General features: G+C 43.0%; 2 protein-coding genes across 3 annotated transcripts; one reads left to right on the top strand and one right to left on the bottom strand.

Moving 5' to 3' along the window:
• Nucleotides 1-46: 46 nt before the first annotated feature.
• Nucleotides 47-8,498, top strand: LOC118388858 (probable transmembrane reductase CYB561D1). Its single transcript, XM_035778389.2, has 3 exons — nt 47-747; nt 2,949-2,986; nt 5,909-8,498. Exons 1-3 carry the CDS (start codon nt 591-593, stop codon nt 6,407-6,409), a joined length of 696 nt encoding a protein of 231 aa, XP_035634282.1. The 5' UTR covers nt 47-590; the 3' UTR covers nt 6,410-8,498.
• A 131-nt stretch (nt 8,499-8,629) lies between these two features.
• Nucleotides 8,630-22,971, bottom strand: zbtb40 (zinc finger and BTB domain containing 40). Of its 2 annotated transcripts, none has more exons than XM_035778385.2 (13): nt 22,832-22,971; nt 21,977-22,139; nt 21,283-21,806; nt 21,034-21,149; nt 16,820-17,021; nt 16,204-16,614; nt 15,793-15,999; nt 15,485-15,649; nt 15,098-15,312; nt 14,126-14,285; nt 13,871-13,921; nt 9,424-9,644; nt 8,630-8,915 (listed from the first exon to the last, which is right to left on the bottom strand). In XM_035778385.2, exons 2-13 carry the CDS (start codon nt 22,123-22,125, stop codon nt 8,730-8,732), a joined length of 2,607 nt encoding a protein of 868 aa, XP_035634278.1. In that variant the 5' UTR covers nt 22,126-22,139; nt 22,832-22,971; the 3' UTR covers nt 8,630-8,729. The 2 variants fall into 2 exon arrangements, with proteins under 2 accessions (XP_035634278.1, XP_035634279.1); XM_035778386.2 differs by having other exon boundaries at nt 22,805-22,904.
• Between the last annotated feature and the right edge of the window lie 5,021 nt (nt 22,972-27,992).

Below are 27,992 nucleotides of genomic sequence, written 5' to 3'. Positions count from 1 at the left end.
CTTCACATGATTCAACCCGGGCAAGTGTAAAATAACTCACCCATGTCTCATCCACCAAGAGATTCTATCCAGGAAGTGGAATTGGAGAACCCACCTGATCGACTTGAACCAGTGGTAGTAGGCCTAAAGTAAATATTCCAGGTGCGCTGGACAAAAAGCATCAGCTGCTGGTCATTATCTGCGGGATGTTTTGGAACGAAACCTGCCGGCCTGGAATTTGATTTAGTCTACGTAGGTGCGTAACAGTAAAATGCTGCCGTTTTATAATCTCTGTAACAGGAGGGGATTTACTAGCTACAGACTAATCCGTTGAGACCGCACATCCGTCGTTTCGTTTTCCTGTGATGTGTTGGTCAACATAGTTTGTGATACGTTTATGAATGTGATGCAATTTGATACATCCTTGCTGAGCAAGATTCCCGAGCGCGGTCACGGATAGACTGGCGCCAACGGTTCAAGAACATTAACTGGCCCGATTTTTATATCCAACTGATCTCCATGTATCTGCCACGACGCTCAGCGAACACAGACCATCGGTGTATCATTGTACAGTTAGCCCGCACGCTCTCCATTTAGCCGGCGGCGGAGAGATGCGCGCAGATGTGGAGTACAGCCCGGTCGGCGAGGGGCTGGGGATGAGCGAGTTCTGGCTATATGTGTGGATGCGAAGGGTCGCAGTGATCGCTGCGCATGTCATAGCTGTGGGTCTCACTGTACTGATTTCAGTACTATCCCGCCCGGGAACAAGTAAGTTGCCTTCATCTTGTTGACCTGTAAACTATTGACAATGATTTTGGCAATGAGTCCCTTTATCTACTTCACCAGAGTCAGATGAACTCCTGAATATTATTTTTCATGTCTCTGTAACCAGGTTTTCATTCAACCTTTTTATGCGAGTAAAGTAGCCTACTGTCGGATAAAAAATGTCACGACGGGCCTGATAGAAACAGTACATTTCTAAGACACAATTCAAAATGTCGACAAAAAATACGCTAGACAAGGTGGGATCTTTTTGTGTGTGTAAAATTAATTATGCGAGAAATGGCGGTGGAAACGCTTTTATGCACAAATATTGCTATAATAATCATCATATTGAAGTAACTTGGAGTCACGCGATGACGTGTGGTCCCAAACTTTTTCGCTCAGGCCCCCCTTCCAAAATTGGGGAACGTCCCCTGCACAATCCAATTGTATTTCTATGGGCACAAGCACTGTTCACACCCCTCTTGTTGGTTTGAAGCTTAAAGCTTATTTCCTGCAATTCTACACATATTTGTCATGGGGTGCATATGTTATTTTGCAGTTTTAAAGCAGATTTTGCACGTCTATACATTTTGCTATGTCCAATGTGTATTCATGTGATATGAGTGACTCGAACATTTCTACAAAATCTTTGGACTAAAAAGAACCAAGCTAAAACACGTTATCTGACATGGACTAGTTCATCTCAATTTCTGAGCAGTTATAAATAGCTATATGGTATGCAATGACTTACATGACAAGAGGCAAACCGATGACACACTACCCAATTTCGCAATTGCACCTTTTGCATTCTGCTACTCCAATTTTCAAGAGTAAATTTAAAGTCTGACTGAGTTGCTCCCGAAAAAAAACTTCACAGGGTGGTGAAAGTGCAATGTGATGAGCTTGATGCTCCTTTCCAAAAAATATTGAGGGTATTTATTCAGGTGACATAATTGATGTTTGGTTTGTCTGCTGTTTGACAAATACAAATAATCTCGCTCTTTTGTCTATAATAATCTCATCATGTAGGCCAGTGGTTTTGTTGCCAAAGTACAATCAGGATGTTTTTTTATGCTATATTGATAGTACATGTACCAATTCTATGACAAGGAAACAACAGTCCCACCTTTCCCAATGACAGTAATTCAATTTTGCCCATATTCTTGATGAAGAATGTTAAACTCACTGGTTTGAGACCACAAAAATCAGCCAAATCCACTAAACAGCGCTGTTAATTACACTACATTGAAAATACCTTGACAGAAGAAAAAGTTCAGATGTTAAATTATGATTAAATATGGGTTCATTATCATTTCTACACACTTTATACCTAGTTGTAGTCATTTAAATTCAAACGGGAGCATTTTTCATTAAAGAAAATACTACTTTTTTACTCAGACACTCATGGCCCATTCAAAACCCGCCAGTTGAGAATCGCTGATGTAGGCTATACCTGTATCTGCACATGCCAATATCAGAATGGGCACATTAGCTATATAATGCAACATTTTTGGTGACAAAACCATCAGTAGAGTTGAAAATGCGACGTAACCCATTTAACTTATATTTACAATTCGGTACATGGGGATTTAACTGCAAAGTTATTGTGAAATGTTCTTTATCATCACCCACAGCATTTTATCCACAACAAGTCAATATGATGGAAACACATCTCTGGTGGGAAAATGTGCATATTGTTTTCATACAGATCTTTGAGGATCGCATGAAAATCTGTCGCCAATCTGATGGAAACCTTGCTTCTCTCCAGTATGAAGGAGGTTGGAGGTAGTTTTGCGAGCCATTGCTAACTAGCATTAGCGCAATGACTGGAAGTGATAACCATAGATTTACAGTCATTGCACTACCGCTGGTTTGCATTGTCTCGCTTCATACTGGACACAGAGACATAAAATGGTATCAGACTGGGGAAGTAGATAAAGAGCCTCATTGCCTAAATCCTGAAGTATACTTTTAAGCACAAAACCTGCAGGCCTGGGGAACTGGTGGGTGCAAGGTTTTGTTCCAGACCAGCACCTAAGCACCGAAAGCATTGACCAAGTATCAGTTGATCAATTATCAGGTGTCTAATACTGGGCTAGAGCAAAAACCAGCACTGATCCCAAGGACTTGATGACTGCATTAGTAACTTTCAATTGGAATGTTTTGTCCAGTGTGGACAATCACACAATGTGTCTGTGTTTCAGGTCTATTTTCCTGGCATCCTGTGTGTATGTCTATCGCAGTAAGTTATCCTGATAACATGACACACACACCACAAAATACCATAATATACACAGAACAAAAATATATAAGCAACATGCAAAGTGTTGGTCCCAGTATTTTTCCATACTTTCAAAAAGCTTATTTCTCTTAAATTTTGTGCACAAATGTGTTTAAATCCCTGTTAACATTTCTCATTTGCCAAGATAATCCATCCACCTGACAGGTGTGTCATATAAAGGATCTTATTAAACACCATGATCATGACACAGGCACACCTTGTGCTGGGGACAATAAAAGGCCACTCTAAAATGTGCATTTTTGTCACACAACACAATACTACAGATATCTCAAGCTGGCATGCTGATTGCAGGAATGTCCACCAGAGCTGTTGCCAGAGAATTGAATGTTAATTTATCTACCATAAGCCACCTCCAACGTAGTTTTAGAGAATTTGGCAGTACATCCAACTGCCCTCACAACCATAGACCACATGTATGGCGTTGCGTGGGGGAGCGGTTTGCCGACACAATTGCATTTTATCGATGGCAATTTGAATGCACAAAAATACCATGACGAGATACTGAGGCCCAAATTACAGTGCCTTGCGAAAGTATTCGGCCCCCTTGAACTTTGCGACCTTTTGCCACATTTCAGGCTTCAAACATAAAGATATAAAACTGTATTTTTTTGTGAAGAATCAACAACAAGTGGGACACAATCATGAAGTGGAACGACATTTATTGGATATTTCAAACTTTTTTAACAAATCAAAAACTGAAAAATTGGGCGTGCAAAATTATTCAGCCCCCTTAATACTTTGTAGCAACCACCTTTTGCTGCGATTACAGCTGTAAGTCTCTTGGGGTATGTCTCTATCAGTTTTGCACATCGAGAGACTGAAATTTTTTCCCATTCCTCCTTGCAAAACAGCTCGAGCTCAGTGAGGTTGGATGGAGAGCATTTGTGAACAGCAGTTTTCAGTTCTTTCCACAGATTCTCGATTGGATTCAGGTCTGGACTTTGACTTGGCCATTCTAACACCTGGATATGTATATTTTTTAACCATTCCATTGTAGATTTTGCTTTATGTTTTGGATCATTGTCTTGTTGGAAGACAAATCTCCGTCCCAGTTTCAGGTCTTTTGCAGACTCCATCAGGTTTTCTTCCAGAATGGTCCTGTATTTGGCTCCATCCATCTTCCCATCAATTTTAACCATCTTCCCTGTCCCTGCTGAAGAAAAGCAGGCCCAAACCATGATGCTGCCATCACCATGTTTGACAGTGGGGATGGTGTGTTCAGGGTGATGAGCTGTGTTGCTTTTACGCCAAACATAACAATTTGCATTGTTGCCAAAAAGTTCAATTTTGGTTTCATCTGACCAGAGCACCTTCTTCCACATGTTTGGTGTGTCTCCCAGGTGGCTTGTGGCAAACTTTAAACAACACTTTTTATGGATATCTTTAAGAAATGGCTTTCTTCTTGCCACTCTTCCATAAAGGCCAGATTTGTGCAATATACGACTGATTGTTGTCCTATGGACAGAGTCTCCCACCTCAGCTGTAGATCTCTGCAGTTCATCCAGTGATCATGGGCCTCTTGGCTGCATCTCTGATCATTCTTCTCCTTGTATGAGCTTAAAGTTTAGAGGGACGGCCAGGTCTTGGTAGATTTGCAGTGGTCTGATACTCCTTCCATTTCAATATTATCGCTTGCACAGTGCTCTTTGGGATGTTTAATGCTTGGGAAATCTTTTTGTATCCAAATCCGGCTTTAAACGTCTTCACAACAGTATCTCGGACCTGCCTGGTGTGTTCCTTGTTCTTCATCATGCTCTCTGCGCTTTTAACGGACCTCTGAGACTATCACAGTGCAGGTGCATTTATACGGAGACTTGATTACACACAGGTGGATTGTATTTATCATCATTAGTCATTTAAGTCAACATTGGATAATTCAGAGATCCTCACTGAACTTCTGGAGAGAGTTTGCTGCACTGAAAGTAAAGGGGCTGAATAATTTTGCACGCCCAATTTTTCAGTTTTTGATTTGTTAAAAAAGTTTGAAATATCCAATAAATGTCATTCCACTTCATGATTGTGTCCCACTTGTTGTTGATTCTTCACAAAAAAATACAGTTTTATATCTTTATGTTTGAAGCCTGAAATGTGGCAAAAGGTCGCAAAGTTCAAGGGGGCCGAATACTTTCGCAAGGCACTGTATATTTAAGGTATCTGTGACCAACAGCTGCATATCTGTATTCCCAGTCATGTGAAATCCATAGATTAGGGCCTAATGCATTTATTTCCTCATATGAACTGTAACTCAGTAAAATCAATGAACATGTTGCGTTTATAGTTTTGTTCAGTATACTTCTAGTCTTAGGTAAGGTACTGTCACATGCGAGAGATTAAGCTCTACAACCATCTTACCTCTTGCACTACATGTGGGCCCTGCCTTGCCCGCGGCACGCTGCCGGAAAAGGAGAAGCTGCAAATAAATTATACATCCACCCCTCTCTCTCTCTCGCCTCTCCCCCTCTGTTTCTTTAATAATGGATCGAAGTGTGGAACAGAGATGTGACAGGCAGGTAGCCCTGGGCTGATGATGTAACCAGGTAACTTGACCCAGAGGACTGACTGGAGGAATGTTATAGAGCCGTCTCCAAAAACAGCTTAGAGGTCCTTTGTTGTTGTTTAGTGGGACAATGCTGAGTATAGGTTGCAGATGAGATGCACTGTGTACTGGGCAGAACTGACCCAGCTTTCTAAGTCGGCGCAGAAACATTATTTCCCCCACCACAAGAGATTCCTTCTTTCGCTCACCCCCCTCCCCCCATTGTGTCTCTGCATTAAAGTCTCTGTCTTTGCATTATTCTCAGACAGTGTAAACCCTCTGATTGTCCTCTGATGGTCTTCCACCTCTCCTCTTGTGTCTATCAGTACATCCTGTGCCTGACCGAGGGGATCCTCCTCTTCTCTCCCGAGGGGACTCCGTTCTGCTTCAAGGCACGGAAGGGTAAAGTCCGTCTGCACTGGTTCATCCAGGCCCTGGTCATATTGGCTGCAGCCACCGGAGTTGGATTCATGGTTGCCAGCAAGAACGTGTCAGAGCGCCCTCACCTGGCCACCTGGCACAGCCTGCTGGGGGTGGGCACCCTGGCTGCCACCGTCCTCCAGGCCGCCTGCGGTATCTGCCTCCTCTTCCCTAAGCTGCTCAAGCTGTCGCCTCCACGGCTCAAGCTCTACCACGCCACCTGTGGCCTCGTGGTGTACCTGCTGGCGACTGTGACCGTGGTGTTGGCCATGTTTTCTGACTGGTTCCAGGCCACGGTGAAGGGGGTGGTGTGGTACGCCTTCCTGCTGCTGCCGCTGTTCCCAGCCCTGGTGATCATGAACCAAATCACTAACGCCTACCTGCCACGCAAGAAGATCACCACCTGAAACTAAGTTGTAGGTTTTCACAGTACAGTAGATTATAGATCAGTGTCTCCCAAACCTCTCATGAGTACCCCCAGCCAGTCCACGTATTTGATGTATTCGACAACTAGCACAGCTGATTTAACTAACGAGGGGCTTGATTTATTAGGTGATCATTTCAATCAGATGTGTTAGTTCTGGAAACCGTCAAATAAGTCGATTGTCTGTGGGTACTCATGAGAGGTTGGGGAAACTGCTATATATACAGATATACGTATCTTGAAAGACTATCCCCAGGAACTCAGTCTTACACAAATACAAGCATATACTAAGTACTAGTGACGGGATTTAGTTGCATACACACACATCTAAAAGAAGACCTGGGTGTGTCCGTTGAATCCTGATAAACATGTATGGGACCTGCCCTGAAAGGCTACTGAAAGCTGACCTCTGCTGGGACAGAGTGGATGTAACCCTGAAGTCGTCTCCATTCCGTCATCTGTTTCTCCAGAGGCTACTCTGCAAATTTTATCCAGCGAACAATAAGTCTGAGATACTGTATCTGGATGATTTAAGGCAGGGCTGGCCAACCCTGTTCCTGGAGAGCTACAGTCCTGTAGGTGTTCACTCCAACTCTAATCTAGCGCACCTGATTCTAATAATTAGCTGGTTGATAAGCTGAATCCAGTTGGTTACAACTGGGGCTGGAGTGAACTTATAGGAGGGTAGCTCTCCAGGAACAGGGTTGGACAGCCCTGGTTTAAGGGAATACAGTACCATTGTGTATCAACCTGAGTGTGGTTGTGAGCAGAGCAGCTATGTGAGTGTGTTTTACCAACCCTTTATACGTTTTGTTTTGTAATTCTTTTGTCTTCAGTCAGCCTATATGTTACTGTACATTAGCCATTAACGACACGTTTTAAAAAGGCTTTTTTTTTTACTAGTGTTTGATGTCTTGTCCGGAGAAGTGTGTGTGTCATTGTCACTGGAAAATATGAGCTTTCTCTGAATGAAGGTATTCGCTAGAAACCCCTGGCGCACAAAGGCCTATTGGATGTACCAGCACGATGCCTAAACTTCTCCCAGTCTTATTCAGTAGGTAAAAACACTTGAAAGAAATTGTGACCAAATACCAGCATGTTGTTGGGCCATATTTATACTTGATAAAGGGCAAATAAGTCAAACAAAAAGGGAATAATATAGTAAGAGACCATAAAGATTTTTTTGATCTATTAAGTCTTCATATGTATTGCCTGCTGTGGAAGCCACAGGAGTAAGGGAGTTGGTTCCTAATTTTGTTTTCAGAGCATACCTAGAACTCTGTATTTCCTGCTATGCTATAGGTCAAGTTTACCAGCAGCAGCTTAAGTAACTTGGTGTCGGACTAATAAAATGGCCTTTGGTACCCATGTTGTAAAACACAGTTCCTTGAACTACTCAAATCTCTTCTCTGCTTCACTTGCTTGTAAAACCAATCCAACGCGCTCCTGTTTTAATAACATCTCTCCTCATTTTAACTAATGCAAGGTTGTGTTTACTGACTACAATGAGTGGCTGAATTGAGTTTCTAAGGTGGTCTTTTTAGTGTGACTATATGCTCTAATAGTTGTCGTTTGAGTTCCGGGAATTGGGTGAATGGACTCACACTGTGTACTTGCAGTTGGACAATTTCACCTAGTTTTCACTTCTGCGCACCTGTGTTGAGAAGTTGATTTCTTCATTGTTTGTTACGAGCACCTAATAAATGTAACCTATCCTACTAAGGGCTATGACCTTCAAACTCTGTGCTCATTAGAGTAAGAAGTGGCCCCTAACCACTGATACAGGAGAAAATATTTTCTCATCCCCCTATAGGTTAGCATTGATATGGGGTGTAGGGAAATCTGATCCTAGATCTGTGTTTGAGGCAACTTCTACCTTGTGTGTTCATTGGATGAGCTGAGTATTTTATTAGTGGTCAGTAGTCTAGGATTGTTTTAAAGAGGAACATGCAAGAGATTGTAACTCCTAACAATGTTTTTTTTCCCATTTTATGCTTACTGGACATGACCCAGAACTGTAAAGTTGCAGTGAACCTGCTGATGTGTTGTCTAAATAAAAACCTTGAATCCCATGATTTTTTTGTGAGGAATCATACTGTAGGTAAAGATTAATGATTCTAAAAAGACACCAATCCTGAGGGTTTAGAGGTTACACACTTTCACATCTCAATATTTACAAATCAAACAGGATACAAAACCAGTGTCCCTTGGTGTAGCATAAGTTAATTTTATTCATTCCAAGCTGCCCAATGTTGCTAGGACAGTTCATACTTCACCAGGAAGTAGAAACTAGAGGTTAGGGGTCACTGGCCCTCCCCACAAATGAAAGTGACTGTTCCGTTCAACAAATCCTCCATGCTGACTGCCATCACCTCAGTGCTGGAGTGACCGTCCTCCGTGTCTCCCAGGGCAACATACACCTGCTGGGATTGGTCCACAGATATCACTTGTCCCGCCACGCCAGCGGGGTCCTCCTCTGTCTCAATCACCTGATAGGAGGTATGACATGTCAATCACATTTCACTAACATGCCATAGTTACATTGTATGAGATAAGAGACTAAATACAGGAGAGCCTAGAGCCCAAAACCACCCGTCATCCCAACCCCTACTCCCTTTTTGAGATTGAATAGGTGTAAGTAATATGGTTGAAAATTACACAAGGGCTCTATTCAATGAGGAGTCACAGATTCCTCAATAGAAATGGAAAGGACATTTCCGATTGAGCCGACATATGCAGTGTTTCCCTTGAATGCAGTCTGCTAAAGCAGGAACATTGCCTTTGAATTTCAATCACGCTGTAAAAGCTGAACTTCCGCGATGCAGATTGAATAGAGCCCTTGGTTTATTAGTGATGTAGCGGTCTAAGGCCTTGAACTGCCTTGCCTGGTTAAATAAATCAGAGGACAAGATGGAGTCATTACACATATTCACTGAGTGTAGGGAAGTGATTGGATAAGGGGTAGGGTGTAGGGGTTGACTTAAGACGCAGGCTTACCATCTGAGAGGTGGAAGCCTGCTCCTGCTCCTCTATTGTCCCTATGTGGCAGGAAAGGAAGTGCTCCTGGAGCTGAAGCTGGGAGGGGCAGACCAGCGGGCAGAGAGAACAGCCGAACGCTGCCCCCTCTTGGCTGAAATGCTCAGTGCTGGCATGCTCCTGCATCTCAGCCTCACTGGGGAACAGGCCAGGACAGTACAGGCACTTCACCACTGACAAGTCTGGGTATGGGAGAATATAGGAGGGGAGAGAGAGCAGACACAGACAGAAAAAACGGATTGTTATGTACAGTACCAGTCAAAAGTTTGGACACTCATTCAAGGGTTTTTATTTTTAAAAACTATTGTCGACATTGTAGAATAATAGTTAAGATGTCAAAACTATGAAATAACATATGGAATCATCTAGTAACCAAAAAGTGTTAAACAAATCCAAATATATTTTAGATTCTTCAAAATAGCCACCTTGACAGCTTTGCATAATCTTGGCATTCTCTCAACCAGCTTAATGATGTAGTCACATGGAATGCTTTTCCAACAGTCTTGAATGAGTTTCCACATTTGCAGAGCACTTGTTGGCTGCTTTTCATTCACTATGCGGTCCAACTTGAGGTTGGGTGATTGTGGAGGCCAGGTGCAGCATTCCATCAATCTCCTTCTTGGTCAAATAGCTCTTACACAGCCTGGAGGTGTGTTTTGGGTCATTGTCCTGTTGAAAAACGAATGATAGTCCCATAGATGGGATGGCGTATCGCTGCAGAATGCTGTGGTAGCCATGCTGGTTAAGTGTACCTTGAATTCTAAATAAATCACTGACATTGTCACCAGCAAAGCACCCCCACACTTTCTCCTCCATGCTTCATGTGGGAACCACACATAGATCATCTGTTCACCTACTCTGCGTCTTACAAAGACACGGCGGTTGGAATCAAAAATCTCAAATTTGGACTCATCAGACTAAAAGACAGATTTCCACCGGTCTAATGTCCATTGCTCGTGTTTCTTGTTCCAAGCAAGTCTCTTCTTATTGGTGTCCTTTAGTAGCGGATTCTTTGCAGCAATTTGACCATGAAGGCCTGATTCACGCAGCCTCCTTTGAACAGTTGAATTTAATTTATTTTGGGCCACAGACATATACAACAAAATGTACAACGTGGACGCAGAGGATATCACTTGAAAGTATTAATTAAAACGTGTTTCCAAAGTGGTCCTCGATGGTAAAAACAATAACACATAATGATTAAAAGACAAGTCAAAATTACAAACAACCATAAATACATTCATTTATATTGACATCCTAAAAAGTGGCACTATTCCCCGCCCTTCTCCCTAACCTTAAAAATCAACCATATTAATTTCACATTAAAACAATCTATTAATTGCACATCATACCTATCATTCAAATAAATACACCTGACCAGCAGTAGGGGGCACAAGGTGCAGTGGAGTGGTTTCTCTTACTTAGACAACCTTGTCCAAATGAAAAACTTTGCCTGTTTTTTAAAGCTACTTCTACTTTTAATTTGCTTGATCTCCAAGGGAAGGCTATTCCTTAGACAAATGACTGTATGGAAAAATGTGCTCCTTGCGGTACTGTTTACTCTTGGAATTTTACAAGACATAACACTAACTCTGGTATTGTGACTGTGTTGGTTGTAGACCATATCAATGTGTTTTTTTTACTGTAATTAAGTTTAAATTGGTCCATTCTGGACTCCAAAGGCAACAAGCCCACCTCCCGGAACTCTCCTCCCTATGTGGGTCCTAGGGGAACATTCAGCATATACCTGCTAACATTATTTTGCATGACCTGCATTCTCTTTTTCAGCTTTTTTGATAGCCCACTATACCAAGCAGAGCAGACATAATCAAAATGACACTGAATCAAGGTTGAGACAAGCAGTTTCTTAACTTTCATGTTAAAATATCTAGTGTTACGATATAAAAATGTCAATTTGTTTGCCATTTTAGAAAGAATTTGAGCAGCAATCAGGTCTCCAGAAAGGGATTGAAGATACTTGTTTTAGATTCAATCTCCTTGACTACACAGTTTACCATTATCTTGTCAGCCCTAAGCAATCTATGTTTTGTTCCAAACAAATATGATTCAGTTTTTCCCAAATATAGTGACAATTTGTTGTCAGACAACCAATCTCTAACAAAATGCAATTCCTTACTCAGGGTCTCCTCCATGTAAACTGTATCCTTCCCTGATACTAGTATGTCTGAATCATCAGCATAAAGCAAGAGTTTGCACTTTACTGTATCTGGCACATCATTAACGTATATAAGAAATAAGACTCCACGGGATATTTCTTTGACCTCTGACAGAACATTACATACTTGAGTACTGTTGGTCAGATAAGACCTAAACCAATTCACTGCTACATAATTTAGACCCATGCATTTGAGTTTCATCAGGAGAATATCATTTACATTTACATTTAAGTCATTTAGCAGACGCTCTTATCCAGAGCGACTTACAAATTGGTGCATTCACCTTATGACATCCAGTGGAACAGCCACTTTACAATAGTGCATCTAAATCTTTTAGGGGGGTGAGAAGGATTACTTATCCTATCCTAGGTATTCCTTAAAGAGGTGGGGTTTCAGGTGTCTCCGGAAGGTGGTGATTGACTCCGCTGTCCTGGCGTTGTGAGGGAGTGTGTTCCACCATTGGGGAGTCAGAGCAGCGAACAGTTTTGACTGGGCTGAGGGGGAACTGTACTTCCTCAGTGGTAGGGAGGCGAGCAGGCCAGAGGTGGATGAACGCAGTGCCCTTGTTTGGGTGTAGGGCCTGATCAGAGCCTGGAGGTACTGAGGTGCCGTTCCCTTCACAGCTCCGTAGGCAAGCACCATGGTCTTGTAGCGGATGCGAGCTTCAACTGGAAGCCAGTGGAGAGAGCGGAGGAGCGGGGTGACGTGAGAGAACTTGGGAAGGTTGAACACCAGACGGGCTGCGGCGTTCTGGATGAGTTGTAGGAGTTTAATGGCACAGGCAGGGAGCCCAGCCAACAGCGAGTTGCAGTAATCCAGACGGGAGATGACAAGTGCCTGGATTAGGACCTGCGCCGCTTCCTGTGTGAGGCAGGGTCGTACTCTGCGGATGTTGTAGAGCATGAACCTACAGGAACGGGCCACCGCCTTGATGTTAGTTGAGAACGACAGGGTGTTGTCCAGGATCACGCCAAGGTTCTTAGCGCTCTGGGAGGAGGACACAATGGAGTTGTCAACCGTGATGGCGAGATCATGGAACGGGCAGTCCTTCCCCGGGAGGAAGAGCAGCTCCGTCTTGCCGAGGTTCAGCTTGAGGTGGTGATCCGTCATCCACACTGATATGTCTGCCAGACATGCAGAGATGCGATTCGCCACCTGTCTCTGGATCACATGTCATATATATCATGGTCCACAGTGTCAAAAGCTTTCAGCAAATCTAACATGACCCTACCTGTATAGCTCTCCTTCTCACTTTCCTGCTTAATGTGATCAAAAAGGTGGATACAGCAAGTATAAGTGGAATGAGCTGTTCTAAAGCCAGATTGTAGTTCATAAAGAAGTTTGTGAAGGTATCCCATAAAGAAGGTATGCTGAGGTGCTGAAGTGTGACACATGCCTGTATTTTCCTACATTTGTTTTACAGCTTCTTGTGGAGTGGAACCACCTGGGCTGTTTTGAGATCCTTGGGAAATGTACCACTACTAATAGAAAGGTTTACAATATGCGTTATCATTTTAGCAGTGGCACAAGCACTATCCTTTGAATCTGCAGGAAGGTTATCTAGCCCAATTGCTTTGATTGTGCTCATTAAGCATAGTAGATTGGAAAGGTAACTTTGGGCCTTTCTTTCCTGTGGCGGTCCTCACGAGAGCCAGTTTCGTCACAGCGTTCGATGGTTTTTGTGACTGCACTAGAATATTTTCCGCATTGACTTACCTTCATGTCTTAAAGTAATGATGGACTGTTGTTTCTCTTTGCTTATTTGTGTTGTTCTTGCCATTAAATGGACTTGGTCTCTTACGAAATAGAGCTATCTCTGTATACTAAACCTACCTTGTCACAACACAACTGACTGGCTCAAACGCATTAAGCAGGAAGAAATTCCACAAATTAACAAGGCACACCTGTTAATTAAAATTCAATCGAGGTGACTACCTCATGAAGTGGGTTGAGAGAATGCCAAGACTGTGCAAAGCTGTCATCAAGGCAAAGGGTGGCTACTTTGAAGAATCTGAAATATATTTTGATTTGTTCAACACTGTTTTGGTTAACTACATGATTCTATATGTGTTATTTCATAGTTTTGATGACTTCACTATTATTCTACAATGTAGAAAATAGTAAAAATAAAGCAAAACCCTGGAATGAGTAGGTGTGTCCAAACTTTTGACTGGTACTGTACATTAGGAGTGCTATGGTATGTAGAAATATAACATTATCGCAGCTCTTACCCGATTGCAGGTCTGGATTCCCCACCAGAAGCCCGTCAGAATCAAACATGCCTTTAGGAGACACAAAATAAAAATATATTATTTAAAATTAAAACAAGAACAGTATATTCCTTACAACAAAGATGCACAACACTAATCTGAGAATAACAAAAAAATGTAAACATTTTGCGACTATGGCAACCCAAGCAAGGGGGGGGGGGCAGGATAGGCCTGGAAGCCAGGACATTTTTTGGGTCTCTCCCTGGCCGTCCTCACCTGTGTGCTCTGACTTCTGGTGCTTAGCCAGGCTACTGGCACTGTGGAGGAACTTGCAGCACACGCTGCACTGCAGCAGAGACTTGAGCTGCCGGTGGGTCTGACCAGCAAACACTTCCGGGTGGTTGGTACGGTTATGATACCACAGTCCCGACATTTGCTGTGGACGGAGAGATATGATAAGTAATATACACTGAGTGTACAAAACATTAACAACTTCCTAACATTGAGTTGCACCCCCCCACACTTTTGCCATCAGAACAGCCTCAATTCGTCAGGGCATGGACTCTACAAGGTGTCGAAAGCGTTCCACAGGGATGCTGGCCCATGTTGACTTCAATGCTTCCCACAGTCGTATCAAGTTGGCTGGATGTCCTTTGGGTGGTGGACCATTCTTGATACACACGGGAAACTGTTGATTGTGAAAGACCCAGTAGCGTTGCAGTTCTTGATGCAAACCGGTGCACCCGGCACCTACTACCATACCCCGTTCAAAGGCATTTAAATATTTTGTCTTGCCCATTCACCGTTTGAATGGCACACGTACACAACCCATGTCTCAATTGTCTCCATGCTTAAAAATCCATCTTGAACCAGTCTCCTCCCCTTCATCTACACTGATTGAAGTGGATTTAACAAGTGACATCAATAAGGGAACATGGCTTTCACCTGGTCAGTCTGTCATGGAAAGAGCAGGTGTTCCTAATGTCTTGTACACTCAGTGAATAATATAATACGCGCCATTTAGCGTGCATATATTTTACGCATGGGTGGTCCTGGGAATCGAACCCACTATCCTAGCGTTGCAAGCGCCAAGACCCACCAACTCGTCTTTCAATAGTAAAAGATGAATATAAAGGTGTGTACGCTATAGGCTTATTAGTCTTTCAGAGCGATCAAGTTCAAAAGAAATGTTTGACCCTGTTATCATAGACCAGAAACTCCCTTTTACAGGGATACTCGCTCTCTCACCTGGTAGGACTTCTGGCAGAGCTTGCAGCTGAATGGTTTGCCCCCAGCGTGGACAGCTATGTGTTTCTCCAGCAGGGAGGGGTTGGTGAACATCTTGTTGCACTCAGGACACCGGTGGTACTCCTTCGGGTGACACTCCTGGATGTGCTTCCTGTGGTCCTCCAGTGTGGAGAAACTGAGACGACACTTCTGACAGTCATGAGGCTCAGAGATGTCTGGAGAGGGGCGGAGGAGTGGAGGAAATGGAAAGAGAGGGAGCGAGTGCGAGCAGGGTGAAAGCCAGGCGAGATTGAGAGACATTTCTAAAATGTCCTCGGTGTCGTGTCTACTCACTTTGAAATATAGATATATATTTTTTCGGAGCATAAGCAGGAGAATCCTACTCACTGTGAGAGGTCTGTAGGTGAGCAGAGAGCCCGTTGGCCTGGCTGAAGCCTTTGCCACACTCCCTGCATACGTAGGGCTTGTCTCCGGTGTGTGTGCGCACGTGACGCGTCAGCTCAATGGACTGGGCAAACAGAGCCTCGCAGTACTGACATGAATACATTTTACCTAAAAACAAACCCCACAAACACATGTGTATTTAGTTTTTTGGAGAATTGGCATTGTTTTGTGAATCCTGAGATGTGAGATCTGTTATAGCGCTTCCATCTGGTGCTAGTGTGTGACCTTCAGAGTGTGTGTGTGTGTCCTACCCTCGGAGTGTTTCTTCTTGGTGTGGTAGGCCAGAGCGGCAGCCACACTAAAGCTCATGTCACAGTTTTTGCAGTGGTAAGGCTTCTCTCCAGTATGCAGTCGCATGTGGTTCTTCAGAGACGAGTTGGCCCCAAACTTGGCCCCGCACTCCTCACATGCAAATGGCTTCTCCTCAAAGTGCTCTGTGCGTTTGTGGTACAGCATACCTGTCGCAATACAAACACAGTCAATTAAACTGGAGACACATAACACACCAGGTGCTCCTGCAGAATGGTTAAGGCCCGGTAGGCCTGCTATACATTAGTAATGGGTAAGATAGTGAGCTCCTTCCCTTTCAATGCAAAGAATTTTACTACGCAGGTCCTCTACACTAACATAATCCGTTCCCAGCCCTGATCGGGCAAACTCACCTGAGGGGTGAGCGAAGGTCCTGCCACACATATCACAGGACACCTGCGGCCGTTTCTTTTTGGCGGCTTTGGACTCTGGGTGGGCCTTGTTGCGGTGGAGCTGTAGTGCCCGTGATGTGGGCAGCTCCTCTGGGCACTCAGGGCACTGCAGCCTAGCTTCCTTGGACATGGTGCAGCGCTTGGTGTGGGCCACCATACGACACTTAAAACCAAAGGCCTTACTGCACCAGCGACACAAGTACGGACGAGAGGGGGAGGAGCGCTTAGCCCTGGATCTAGTCTTCCTCTCCCCTTCTCCTTCTTTCTCACCGTCCTCTTCAATCTCCTCCTCTTCTTCTTCCTCCTCGGCGGTGTCTGCGTCTGCAGTAGTGGGCGACTGGGGCTGCTCCTCCGGCTCTTCAGCCTCGGAGCCTGGGGATCGATGCAACAAATCATTGAGTAGGCTAATTGATTGACCATTTGATAATGAATCGGTTGCAATGAAGTCTAAAACAACAGAAGAGCGATGGATGGATCCCACTCACACACTGTAGTCAACTTAATTGTTGTTGTGTTGCCAAACATGTTGGCTAAAGCTTGAAACCATGCTGGTGTCCTTATTTCCCCTACTCTGTACCTGTAGCTCCCTGGCTGATGTCCTCTCCTTGCTGAGTGTGCTCATGCAGCTGGGTTGCCAGATTGGGGTGAAACTCCTTAAGCAGACCCATCAGTGTGAGTAGTGTCTGGGCTGAGAGACTCCTCTGCTCCTTCACTCTGCTCTGGAGCCTCTGAAACACAGCAGGACCCCCTGGATCCCCCTCACTGCAGGACAGTATCACCTGAGATAGATAAGGGTCAATACATGAGAGAATAATTCTGTAAACGTAGTAGAGGAAGACTTGTTCACCGTTTTAAGGAATGGAGTGTTGCATTGAATTGTGTGTTCTGTCATAGCAGAGACCACCCACTGGGCACAAACTGGTTGAATCAACATTGTTGCAACATAGTTTGTCCACGTATTGTGCCTTGGAATCTACGTGGAAAATACATTGGATATGAAAATAGTCATCAACATAAACTGTTATTTTAAAGGTTAAATTTCAACCACAGGATTATGTACCTATGGTAACCAAATTTCAACATAGACAAACCTTGTACCTTTAAACCAAGGTCAGATCTACAACGTTATATCCACTATCAGAAGAAAAAAACAGGCTGGGCAGCACCTCCTACTGGAGTTTGGATTTTTCTACTGCTACTCTTTGGTCTCCCATCCAGGGTTTTAACAAAGCCCTGCTGATGATAACACATTAATCTGTTGTATAAATAAACTAAATATCTGGCATTGTATTCCCATTTGCGCTTTGTGCTTTTAAAATGGTTGAAAGCACAGTGATAGACATTTGGGTGATAACTAAACCAAACATCTGACATTATTTTTCCATTGGAATTTGGTTGTGCTTTTTAGATGGTTGAAAGCATAGTTGCAGTCTACTGCAGAGATAGCCTGCAAAGTAATGTCATACTTTCCAGGTCCATACCCAAACAGTTCGAACTACTAATTCTGAAAATTACTCTCTCCAGAAATAAGTCCCTCACTGTTGCCGCCTGCTACCGACCCCCCTCAGCTCCCAGCTGTGCCCTGGACACCATTTGTGAATTGATTGCCCCCCATCTAGCTTCAGAGTTTGTTCTGTTAGGTGGCCTAAACTGGGATATGCTTAACACCCCGGCAGTCCTACAATCTAAGCTAGATGCCCTCAATCTCACACAAATCATCAAGGAACCCACCAGGTACAACCCTAACTCTGTAAGCAAGGGCACCCTCATAGACGTCCTCCTGACCAACTGGCCCTCCAAATACACCTCCGCTGTCTTCAACCAGGATCTCAGCGACCACTGCCTCATTGCCTGTATCCGCTACGGTGCCGCAGTCAAACGACCACCCCTCATCACTGTCAAACGCTCCCTAAAACACTTCTGTGAGCAGGCCTTTCTAATCGACCTGGCCCGGGTATCCTGGAAGGACATTGACCTCATCCCGTCAGTTGAGGATGCCTGGTCATTCTTTAAGAGTAACTTCCTCACCATTTTAGATAAGCATGCTCCGTTCAAAAAATGCAGAACTAAGAACAGATACAGCCCTTGGTTCACTCCAGACCTGACTGCCCTCGACCAGCACAAAAACATCCTGTGGCGGACTGCAATAGCATCGAACAGTCCCCGCGATATGCAACTGTTCAGGGAAGTCAGGAACCAATACACGCAGTCAGTCAGGAAAGCTAAGGCCAGCTTCTTCAGGCAGAAGTTTGCATCCTGTAGCTCCAACTCCAAAAAGTTCTGGGACACTGTGAAGTCCATGGAGAACAAGAGCACCTCCTCCCAGCTGCCCACTGCACTGAGGCTAGGGAACACGGTCACCACCGACAAATCCATTATTATCGAAAACTTCAACAAGCATTTCTCAACGGCTGGCCATGCCTTCCGCCTAGCCACTCCTACCTCGGCCAACAGCTCCGGCCCCCCCGCAGCTCCTCGCCCAAACCTCTCCAGGTTCTCCTTTACCCAAATCCAGATAATAGATGTTCTGAAAGAGCTGCAAAACCTGGACCCGTATAAATCAGCTGGGCTTGACAATCTGGACCCTCTATTTCTGAAACTATCCGCCGCCATTTTCGCAACCCCTATTACCAGCCTGTTCAACCTCTCTTTCATATCGTCTGAGATCCCCAAGGATTGGAAAGCTGCCGCAGTCATCCCCCTCTTCAAAGGGGGAGACACCCTGGACCCAAACTGTTACAGACCTATATCTATTCTGCACTGCCTATCTAAGGTCTTCGAAAGCCAAGTCAACAAACAGGTCACTGACCATCTCGAATCCCACCGTACCTTCTCCGCTATGCAATCTGGTTTCCGAGCCGGTCACGGGTGCACCTCAGCCACACTCAAGGTACTAAACATTTAACATTTTACATTACATTTAAGTCATTTAGCAGACGCTCTAATCCAGAGAGACTTACAAATTGGTCCATTCACGTTATGACATCCAGTGGAACAGCCGCTTTACAATAGTGCATCTAAATCTTTTAAGGGGGGTGAGAAGGATTACTTTATCCTATCCTAGGTATTCCTTAAAGAGGTGGGGTTTCAGGTGTCTCCGGAAGGTGGTGATTGACTCGTAAACGACATCATAACTGCCATCGATAAAATACAGTACTGTGCAGCCGTCTTCATCGACCTTGCCAAGGCTTTCGACTCTGTCAATCACCAGATTCTTATCGGCAGACTCAGTAGCCTCGGTTTTTCGGATGACTGCCTTGCCTGGTTCACCAATTACTTTGCAGACAGAGTTCAGTGTGTCAAATCGGAGGGCATGCTGTCCGGTCCTCTGGCAGTCTCTATGGGGTGCCACAGGGTTCAATTCTCGGGCCGACTCTTTTCTCTGTATATATCAATGATGTTGGTCTTGCTGCGGGCGATTCCCTGATCCACCTCTACGCAGACGACACCATTCTATATACTTTCGGCCCGTCATTGGACACTGTGCTATCTAACCTCCAAACGAGCTTCAATGCCATACAACACTCCTTCCGTGGCCTCCAACTGCTCTTAAACGCTAGTAAAACCAAATGCATGCTTTTCAACCGATCGCTGCCTGCACCCGCATGCCCGACTAGCATCACCACACTGGATGGTTCCGACCTTGAATATGTGGACACCTATAAGTACCTAGGTGTCTGGCTAGACTGCAAACTCTCCTTCCAGACCCATATCAAACATCTCCAATCGAAAATCAAATCAAGAGTCGGCTTTCTATTCCACAACAAAGCCTCCTTCACTCACGCTGCCAAGCTTACCTTAGTAAAACTGACTATCCTACCGATCCTCGACTTCAGCGATGTCATCTACAAAATTGCTTCCAACACTCTACTCAGCAAACTGGATGCAGTTTATCACAGTGCCATCCGTTTTGTCACTAAAGCACCTTATACTACCCACCACTGCGACTTGTATGCTCTAGTCGGCTGGCCCTCGCTACATATTCGTCGCCAGGTCATCGACAAGGCCATGCTAGGTAAAGCTCCGCCTTATCTCAGTTCACTGGTCACGATGGCAACACCCATCCGTACCACGCGCTCCAGCAGGTGTATCTCACTGATCATCCCTAAAGCCAACACCTCATTCGGCCGCCTTTCGTTCCAGTACTCTGCTGCCTGTGACTGGAACGAATTGCAAAAATCGCTGAAGTTGGAGACTTTTATCTCCCTCACCAACTTCAAACATCAGCTATCTGAGCAGCTAACCGATCGCTGCAGCTGTACATAATCTATTGGTAAATAGCCCACCCATTTTCACCTACCTCATCCCCACAGTTTTTATTTATTTACTTTTCTGCTCTTTTGCACACCAATATCTCTACCTGTACATGATCATCTGATCATTTATCACTCCAGTGTTAATCTGCAATATTGTAATTATTCGCCTACCTCCTCATGCCTTTTGCACACATTGTATATAGACTCCCCTTTTTTTCTACTGTGTTATTGACTTGTTAATTGTTTACTCCATGTGTAACTCTGTGTTGTCTGTTCACACTGCTATGCTTTATCTTGGCCAGGTCGCAGTTGCAAATGAGAACTTGTTCTCAACTAGCCTACCTGGTTAAATAAAGGTGAAATAAAAAAATAGTGATAACACATTAGAAATTCAACTGACTTTTGGCTGTCTTTTTGAGTGTGTGAATATAGTTGTAATCCCATTAATCAACCTCTCGACCAAATATTACCCAATTATCCACATTGAAATGATGTAGTGCGCCCAGTGGGCACTGTCTTCCATACAAAGTCTCACCTGTCTCTCCTCAGTGGAAATGCCGTCCCAGGTCTGCAGTGCTCTGAGCCACTGCCGCACATCCACCACCTCTGTATCCATCTTGACTCCTCCCTGGGACATGGGGTCCACGTCAGCTGCAACCAGGAAATACAATCTTAGTTGACATGTCACCTCACTCACAGAAGCATCATAACAGAATTAATCAAAATAAATCAGGACATAACAGTAACAAAACATCACAATGAGCCTATTTGAATTCAAACCCACCTGTGCTCTCTGAAAGTTGAAGGCGAGCTCTTTTAGATGGTGGCCCATCCTTCTCTTTCCTCTCCTCTTTCACATTCATTGGCTCGCTCCGTGTGGCTGCTGTGGTCACTTCACTCTCCAAACCTGCCTCTTCCACCTTTTCCTTCCCCTGGGCTCCAGAGGGGCCAATCTTCATACCATCCTCTCTTATGCTAGGTACAGCTGTCTCTGGGGAAGCTGTGTGCTCGGCCTCCTGGCTCTGGAGCTGTGGTTGGGTGGTGATGGCGGGTGGTGGGGTAGGTGAGGCTGGTTGTGTAGTGTGTGTGGTGGTCGTCGACTGATTCATCAGGTTGGTGAGAATGTTCTTGCAGCCCACAGCTACGTCAAACATCTGCAGGCTGTCTGCGGCGGCAATGATGCGGGTGAAGTTGTGTTTCCCTGGGGGCAGCTTTCCGGTGTACACCATGTCCAGCAGGCAGGAGAACTCCTGGGACGACACCACAGCCGTGTCGATGGAGATGCTGTCCGAGCCCTCCAGCAGGGACCTGAGACAGAACAGAGGGAAGTTGTGAGTGTATGTAGGCTATGCAATGTTTATAAATCACAATGTGTGTACTGTAGGCTAGGAACTTTTCATAAATGAGGACAGTGCCATTTAATTGGACAGTATAAGCGACAAAGCTGTTTGATTGAAATGAATGATTCCTTGAACAACCTAAAGAGCAAACTGGAGGCAGCCAGCACCAGTTTGTGGGCACGATGGGGTGTGTCCCCCACCAGAATAGAGCAGTCACAGAACTGACTCTCCTTCCTCAGGGCGCGGAGCTGCTGCATCAGCTGCCTGCTGTAGTTGGGCAGCTCCATCACAACCAGTCTATCTGCACAGGTATGGGGAATGAGGAAACATGGTAATGGCGACTGGCAATCTTGGTTACATTTGAATCATTTAGAGATTTAGAGTGGTGAAATATATTTTTTACCCATGTTTTATGAAACAACCACACAGTATGATTATTGCAAATAAAGCCTTAAGAAATAACATTCACGCTGTACTGGTCATAGCTCTGGTGTGTGTGTGTGTGGCAGGGAGGGTGAGTCTGTTCTTGTTTTTAAACCCATGTTGCAGAAGGCACATGGAATTATGCATCAAATCATCAGCTCCAGTGGAATTTATTTGATGTGTAGAGGAAAACACTAAGCAGTGTTGTGATGTAATCATCAATAAAAAAAGTATGTACATTGTGTTATGCAACGAGGGAGATGGCAAATGACCTTGCTATCTGGATAGCCTATAACCTCTAATAGGTAACGTAACTAGATAAAGTTACCTACTTGTTCAGAGTAATCTGATGTGAAAATATTGCAGACAAACAGAAAAGTAGCTAACTAACATTAGCTCACCAACATTTGTTTTTTACTCTGATGTAGACCATGCTACAACCTGAACCTAGCCCTGCTAGCATCAAAAGCTAGCTTTGAGGACAGTGGAATTAGGTCACGAAATGTCAGAAGGAAACGATAAGCAACTACTAAATAAACTGACCAGAAAACAACTCCTCGTTCTCTTTACCTTGACTGTTATTCAAATAATCCGGCTCTTTATTTAAACTCCGTCGATGAACAAACTAAACAGCGCAATAAAGCTTCGGTATTTTGAAATGGCGATTGCTCGCAAGTATGTATAGAGAAAATAGGAGATAGGAATCCCATTGGGCAATGAATGGAACGAATAAAGCGTCACACAGCAGACTTTCGACCAATCGAGTTCACATTGTCATGCTGCGTCACGCAATTCTGTCTCCAAGTCAGGGTATGAGTCGAGGTGAGTGTTTTGGAGAGTATTAAAAACAATGTTCTCCCTCCTACAATGAGTCAGGGGTTAATAACACTGATACCTAAAGTCTAAAAAATAAGTGCTGCTCATCGATAACTGACGTCGAATTTGTCGTCCTAATAATGACTACAAGATATTACTACTTGCAAAAATCATTAAAGAAGTCCTGGATGCAATCATTGATGAAACACAATTTGGCTTCATGAGGAACAGACAGATTTCTAACAATGTCAGACTAGTATTAGACATACTTGATTACTCAGACCTAATAACCGGATAGCTTCATATTATTTTATATTTTTATAAAGCATTTGACACAGTAGAGCATCAGTTTCTCTTCCACTCTCTTTGGAGACTTGGCTTTCTGTAAGGCTATTAAGACTCTCTATGCAAATGGTAACAGCTCTATCAAATTGAAATATGGCACCTCACCTAGATTTGAGTTAAAGAGAGGAATTAGGCAAGGTTGTCCTATCTCTCCGTACCACCCAACTTCTTGCAAATTCTTGAAATAATAGTCCCGTACAAGGTATTTCCATTGCTGGTAAAGAAATTATTACAAGCCAGCTGGCTGATGATACTACACTTTTTCTGAAAGACACTAACCAAATTCCCATATCGATCAATATGATAAAATCCTTTCCCAAAGCGTCTGGTCTATATCTTAACATTAATAAATGTGAACTCGTGTGACACATTCATATTATGGTATTCCAGTAAAAGAAGAACTTACATATTTAGGCATAACAATTACAAAGGATCAAAAGTCTAGAGGCGTACAAAATGTATACACTCTTATAAAAAAAAAAACAGAAGAAGCTAAATCAATGGCTACAGAGGGACTTATCTTTAAAAGGTAGAGTCCTAATAACCAAGGCTGAAGGTATCTCTAGACTAACATATGGCGCTCTATCTTTATATCTTGACGGTAAAATAAGCAAGGAGATAGACCAGATGCTTTTCAACTTTCTTTGGAGAAACCGTACCCATTACATTAGAACAACTGTTGTAATGAACACTTATGAGAATGGTGGACTGAATTTTATGGACTTTACTACTTTAAACAATACTTTTAACATCAATTGGATAAAACAATTCCTAAGAAGACCCACTTCTATCTGGAATTTTATTCCTCATCATGTCCTCTCTACTTTTGGTGGCCTTAACTTCATGTTGTTTTGCAATTATAATATTGACAAAATTCCAGTGAAACTTTCTGCTTTTCATCAGTAGGTTTTCTTGTCATGGTCCTTAATTTATAAACACAATTTTTCTCCACACAGATATTATATATGGAATAATCGGGATATATTGTATAAAAATACTTCTTTGTTTTTAGAATATTGGTTCCGAAATAATATCCTATTGGTGAGAAACGGCATGAGAGAATACACACAGGGGAGAAGCCCTACCCCTGCTCACAGCGTGGAAAGAGTGTTAACTCTATTGGACACCGGAACCAACACGAGAGAGTAAATGGCACCTGGTAAATGCAGGTAAATGCATCTGGTAAATGCAGAGGGTCTTTTACTCAGTTATAAGGAATTCTTATCACTTTACAAGGTCTTTGTAACACCTAAAGATTTTGCAATTGTTTTAGACGCCATTCCCTCAGGTGTTGCTCTGTTATTCAGGAACATGTCAAGACCTGACCCTCAGAGCCTACCTTCTATTGACCCTGTTGACTCATCAGTAGGAAAGATTGGTTTCTCTTTTGGTCCATTCAACAACAGAGCGATACGAACTTTGTTTCAGCAGGATGTTGTATCTATCTATACCTTATGTCATGCCTTATTGGAATGGATTTATTGATAATATCTGTTGGAAAAAAGTTTGGATGTTGCCACACACATACCTACTTGTTAACAAAATTAAGGAATTTCCTTTAAAATTATTCATAAATATTATCCTGCCAACCACTATATGAAGAAGTTTAAGGAAAACATCAACTCAAATTGCTCCTTTGGTAATGACCACCCAGAAACAGTGTTGCATATTTTTTGGCATTGTATTCATGTAAGAAAACTGTGGCAAGACATCAGTAGATTTATAATTGAACACATTTATGAAGATTCTACACTATTGTGGAGAGATGTACTGCTTGGATTCTTTACATATGATAGAAATAAACTGAAACATTTTTATGTAATTAATTGCATTATTCTTTTGGCCAAATTTCATAGACACAAATGTAAATTTACAAACAAAAAAACACATCACATTCTTAGCTTACAAAAAGAAATTGAACTGTATTTTATGACAGTTAAATACTCTACTAAAAAAAACTGTTAGAATTGTAAGTGTATGTATGTATGTATGTCCCTAGCTCGATTGTCCATTGTTTATAATATATATATACTTGTGTTCCCTTATGAACTTTCTGTATTGATTTGTTGTTAATAAAAAATATTTAAAAAAAAAAAAGTTAGGAGTCGAGGAACCTGCCCATTTTCCTCGAAAGTATGTAATGTCACGATTTACAAAGCTTTACGATATTATAGAGATAAATTAATTATATCACATCTTTGAAAATGTTTCTTATGTACTTCTTGTCGACGAAATTCATGCTTATTTTGGGTTTTTGAGCTAGCGCCCAATTGACTCCCATACACTCATCGAAGGAGAGCTCCCCTTGTCCCAGCATCGCCCAGAACACATCGCGCAGTCCATTGACGACGCATGGGAAAATACGATTCCAATGCCGTTTCCTATCTCCTCAAATCTATGGTATGGGTAACTGCATATGTGGGCATGTCAACATAAGTAGGAGGCTCAACAGCGCTCTGTAATTATTTTATTTAACCAGGCAAGTCAGTTATGAACTAATTCTAATTTACAATAACGGGTTACACTGTCCAAACCCAGACGACGCATGGCCAATTGTGCGCCACCCTATGGTACTCCTAATCACGGCTGGTTGTGATACAACCTGGATTCGAAACAGGGTGTCTATAGTGACACCTCTAGCACTGAAATGCAGTGCATTAGACTGCTACGCCACTTCTCTTGGTTAGACGGTTTTGATTGAGTGTGTTAATTCTGTCGTTTCTTAACCTCGTAATGTCGACGTCTGTTTCCTTCCTCGTGGCAATCTAATTAGAATACAAAAATCCCCATAAAAATCGGTCAATTTAAAATGGAGATATATTTTTTGCATTGGATGCGTCTCAATCCACCACATCCGTCTACGCAACACTTACGCACCTGCGCTGAAAGGTGACAAGAGGAAGAGCGGTGTTTGTCAGACCATGAGACATCCCAAAAATCGGTCTTCTCACAAAATCGACTGTAGCGTTGGCCTACAAACTATAATGACCCCTCTACGAAAAGATTATTATTGGTCAACTGTGGGAAGCATTGGAGTCCACATGGGTCAGCATCTCTGTGGAACACTTTCGACACCTTGTAGAGTCCATGACCCAACAAATTGAGGCTGTTCTGAGAACAAAGGGAGGTGCCACTCAATATTAGGTGTTTCTTCATCTGTGATTTGATGGGCTATGTATGATAGGGACACCTGGCATGTTTGTTGTTGAATGTACTTTGTATTGTTACTGTATGCAGCAGTTGTGTCCAAGACAAATTTCCACTTATGGACAATAAAGTAAATCTTGAATTACCATTGGAAACACATTGGTCGGTCCTGAATGATAGGCCTACATGTTATTCTGATACATAGCCTATTTATCTTGGCATCTGTTTGTACATGATATGTTTATACTGCATGTTCACCTGCCCGGGGACTGCAGATTTAAATTTACTGTCATCCAAATCTGGTGCAATGGATCACTTCTCATATTCTGAGACTTATATTTTTGTACATTGCCCCAGCCAAACAAATGTAATACATATATTCATATGACCTATTCAGCTCAAGCTAACAATCCTGAACCACAGATTTTAAATGCAATGCAAGTACTGATAGATATGGACTCTCAAAATTACACAAACATATAGCCTGGGATGTTTCCCATGAGAACAGCATCCAAACTTGTCACGCAGAAGGACATTTTGAAAAAGGGCATTGATGTGTGCGTTGTGTTTGGGTCCACAAATGGGAAAACATTCCCTCTAAACATGAAGGATATTAAATAAGAGAACGGTGACTAAAATCTGGGTTTATAATTGCAATTCAACTTTGCCATGGTTTGCTGAGCTAGACATAGGTAACGTTAGCCTATTGCCCCTGAAAGGCCAACATCTAATTTCAGGGAAAAGTCCACAATGAAACTGACATTGAATGTGGAGAATGGCATAATAACAAATAAGGTTACAACAACATACTGAGTTATAGGCTATTTATTAAATCCATTTGCCAGCTCCAGGTAGGCTACACAAGTGGCACAAATTGACTTGCAATGGCTCCAGTGATATCGTCATTTCAATATGTTTATTGTATCAAATGGTAGGGTACAGTAACCTGCTATGGCATACCAATTAATAGCCTACTTAATTGCCAACAGATGCAAATGTAGCCTATCATTCTCCACATTTAATGCCATTTGAATCAGCTTTCCATACACTTCTGTTGACACACCCACTGCTCGAGCTACAAACTGTGCATTCTCCAAAAGGCATTTTGTTAAATCATTACATTAAAAAAGACACCGATCTGGGATCAGTTTACCCTCTTTGGCAACAAATACTTCAAGATCAGTGCTTAGGGAGAACTCAACTGTGCTCAATGTTTATTCACTTATGAGAAATTTAAATTAGAGTGAAATCATTTTCTTCAATTGCAAAAGAAAATTATGCAAATAGTAGTACTAAAACTACAAACACCAACCATCCACTCTTGTAGTTGCAGTACAATACATCCAGACTTGGTTTACTGTGTATATTAGAGAATGAATTACAAAATGTGAGTATATACTTACTTAATCCAATATCAGTGGTC

The sequence above is a fragment of the Oncorhynchus keta genome, chromosome 10, assembly GCF_023373465.1.
Source record: "Oncorhynchus keta strain PuntledgeMale-10-30-2019 chromosome 10, Oket_V2, whole genome shotgun sequence".
NCBI classification, from domain to species: Eukaryota; Metazoa; Chordata; class Actinopteri; order Salmoniformes; family Salmonidae; genus Oncorhynchus; species Oncorhynchus keta.
Note: the sequence above shows the minus strand (reverse complement) of the source record. Positions and strands in the feature narration are given on the sequence as shown.

What these genes read in the sequence shown, in the direction of transcription:
- LOC118388858 (XM_035778389.2), top strand. Translation starts at nt 591, where the DNA reads ATGCGCGCAGATGTGGAGTACAGCCCGGTCGGCGAGGGGCTGGGGATG. An exon ending in ACTATCCCGCCCGGGAACAA is followed by an intron (nt 748 to 2,948) that starts GTAAGTTGCCTT and finishes TCTGTGTTTCAG; the next exon opens with GTCTATTTTCCTGGCATCCT. An exon ending in CTGTGTGTATGTCTATCGCA is followed by an intron (nt 2,987 to 5,908) that starts GTAAGTTATCCT and finishes TGTGTCTATCAG; the next exon opens with TACATCCTGTGCCTGACCGA.
- zbtb40 (XM_035778385.2), bottom strand. Translation starts at nt 22,125, where the DNA reads ATGGAGCTGCCCAACTACAGCAGGCAGCTGATGCAGCAGCTCCGCGCC. An exon ending in TTTCCACTGAGGAGAGACAG is followed by an intron (nt 17,022 to 21,033) that starts GTGAGACTTTGT and finishes TATCTATCTCAG; the next exon opens with GTGATACTGTCCTGCAGTGA. An exon ending in TCTGCCAGAAGTCCTACCAG is followed by an intron (nt 14,286 to 15,097) that starts GTGAGAGAGCGA and finishes CTCCGTCCACAG; the next exon opens with CAAATGTCGGGACTGTGGTA.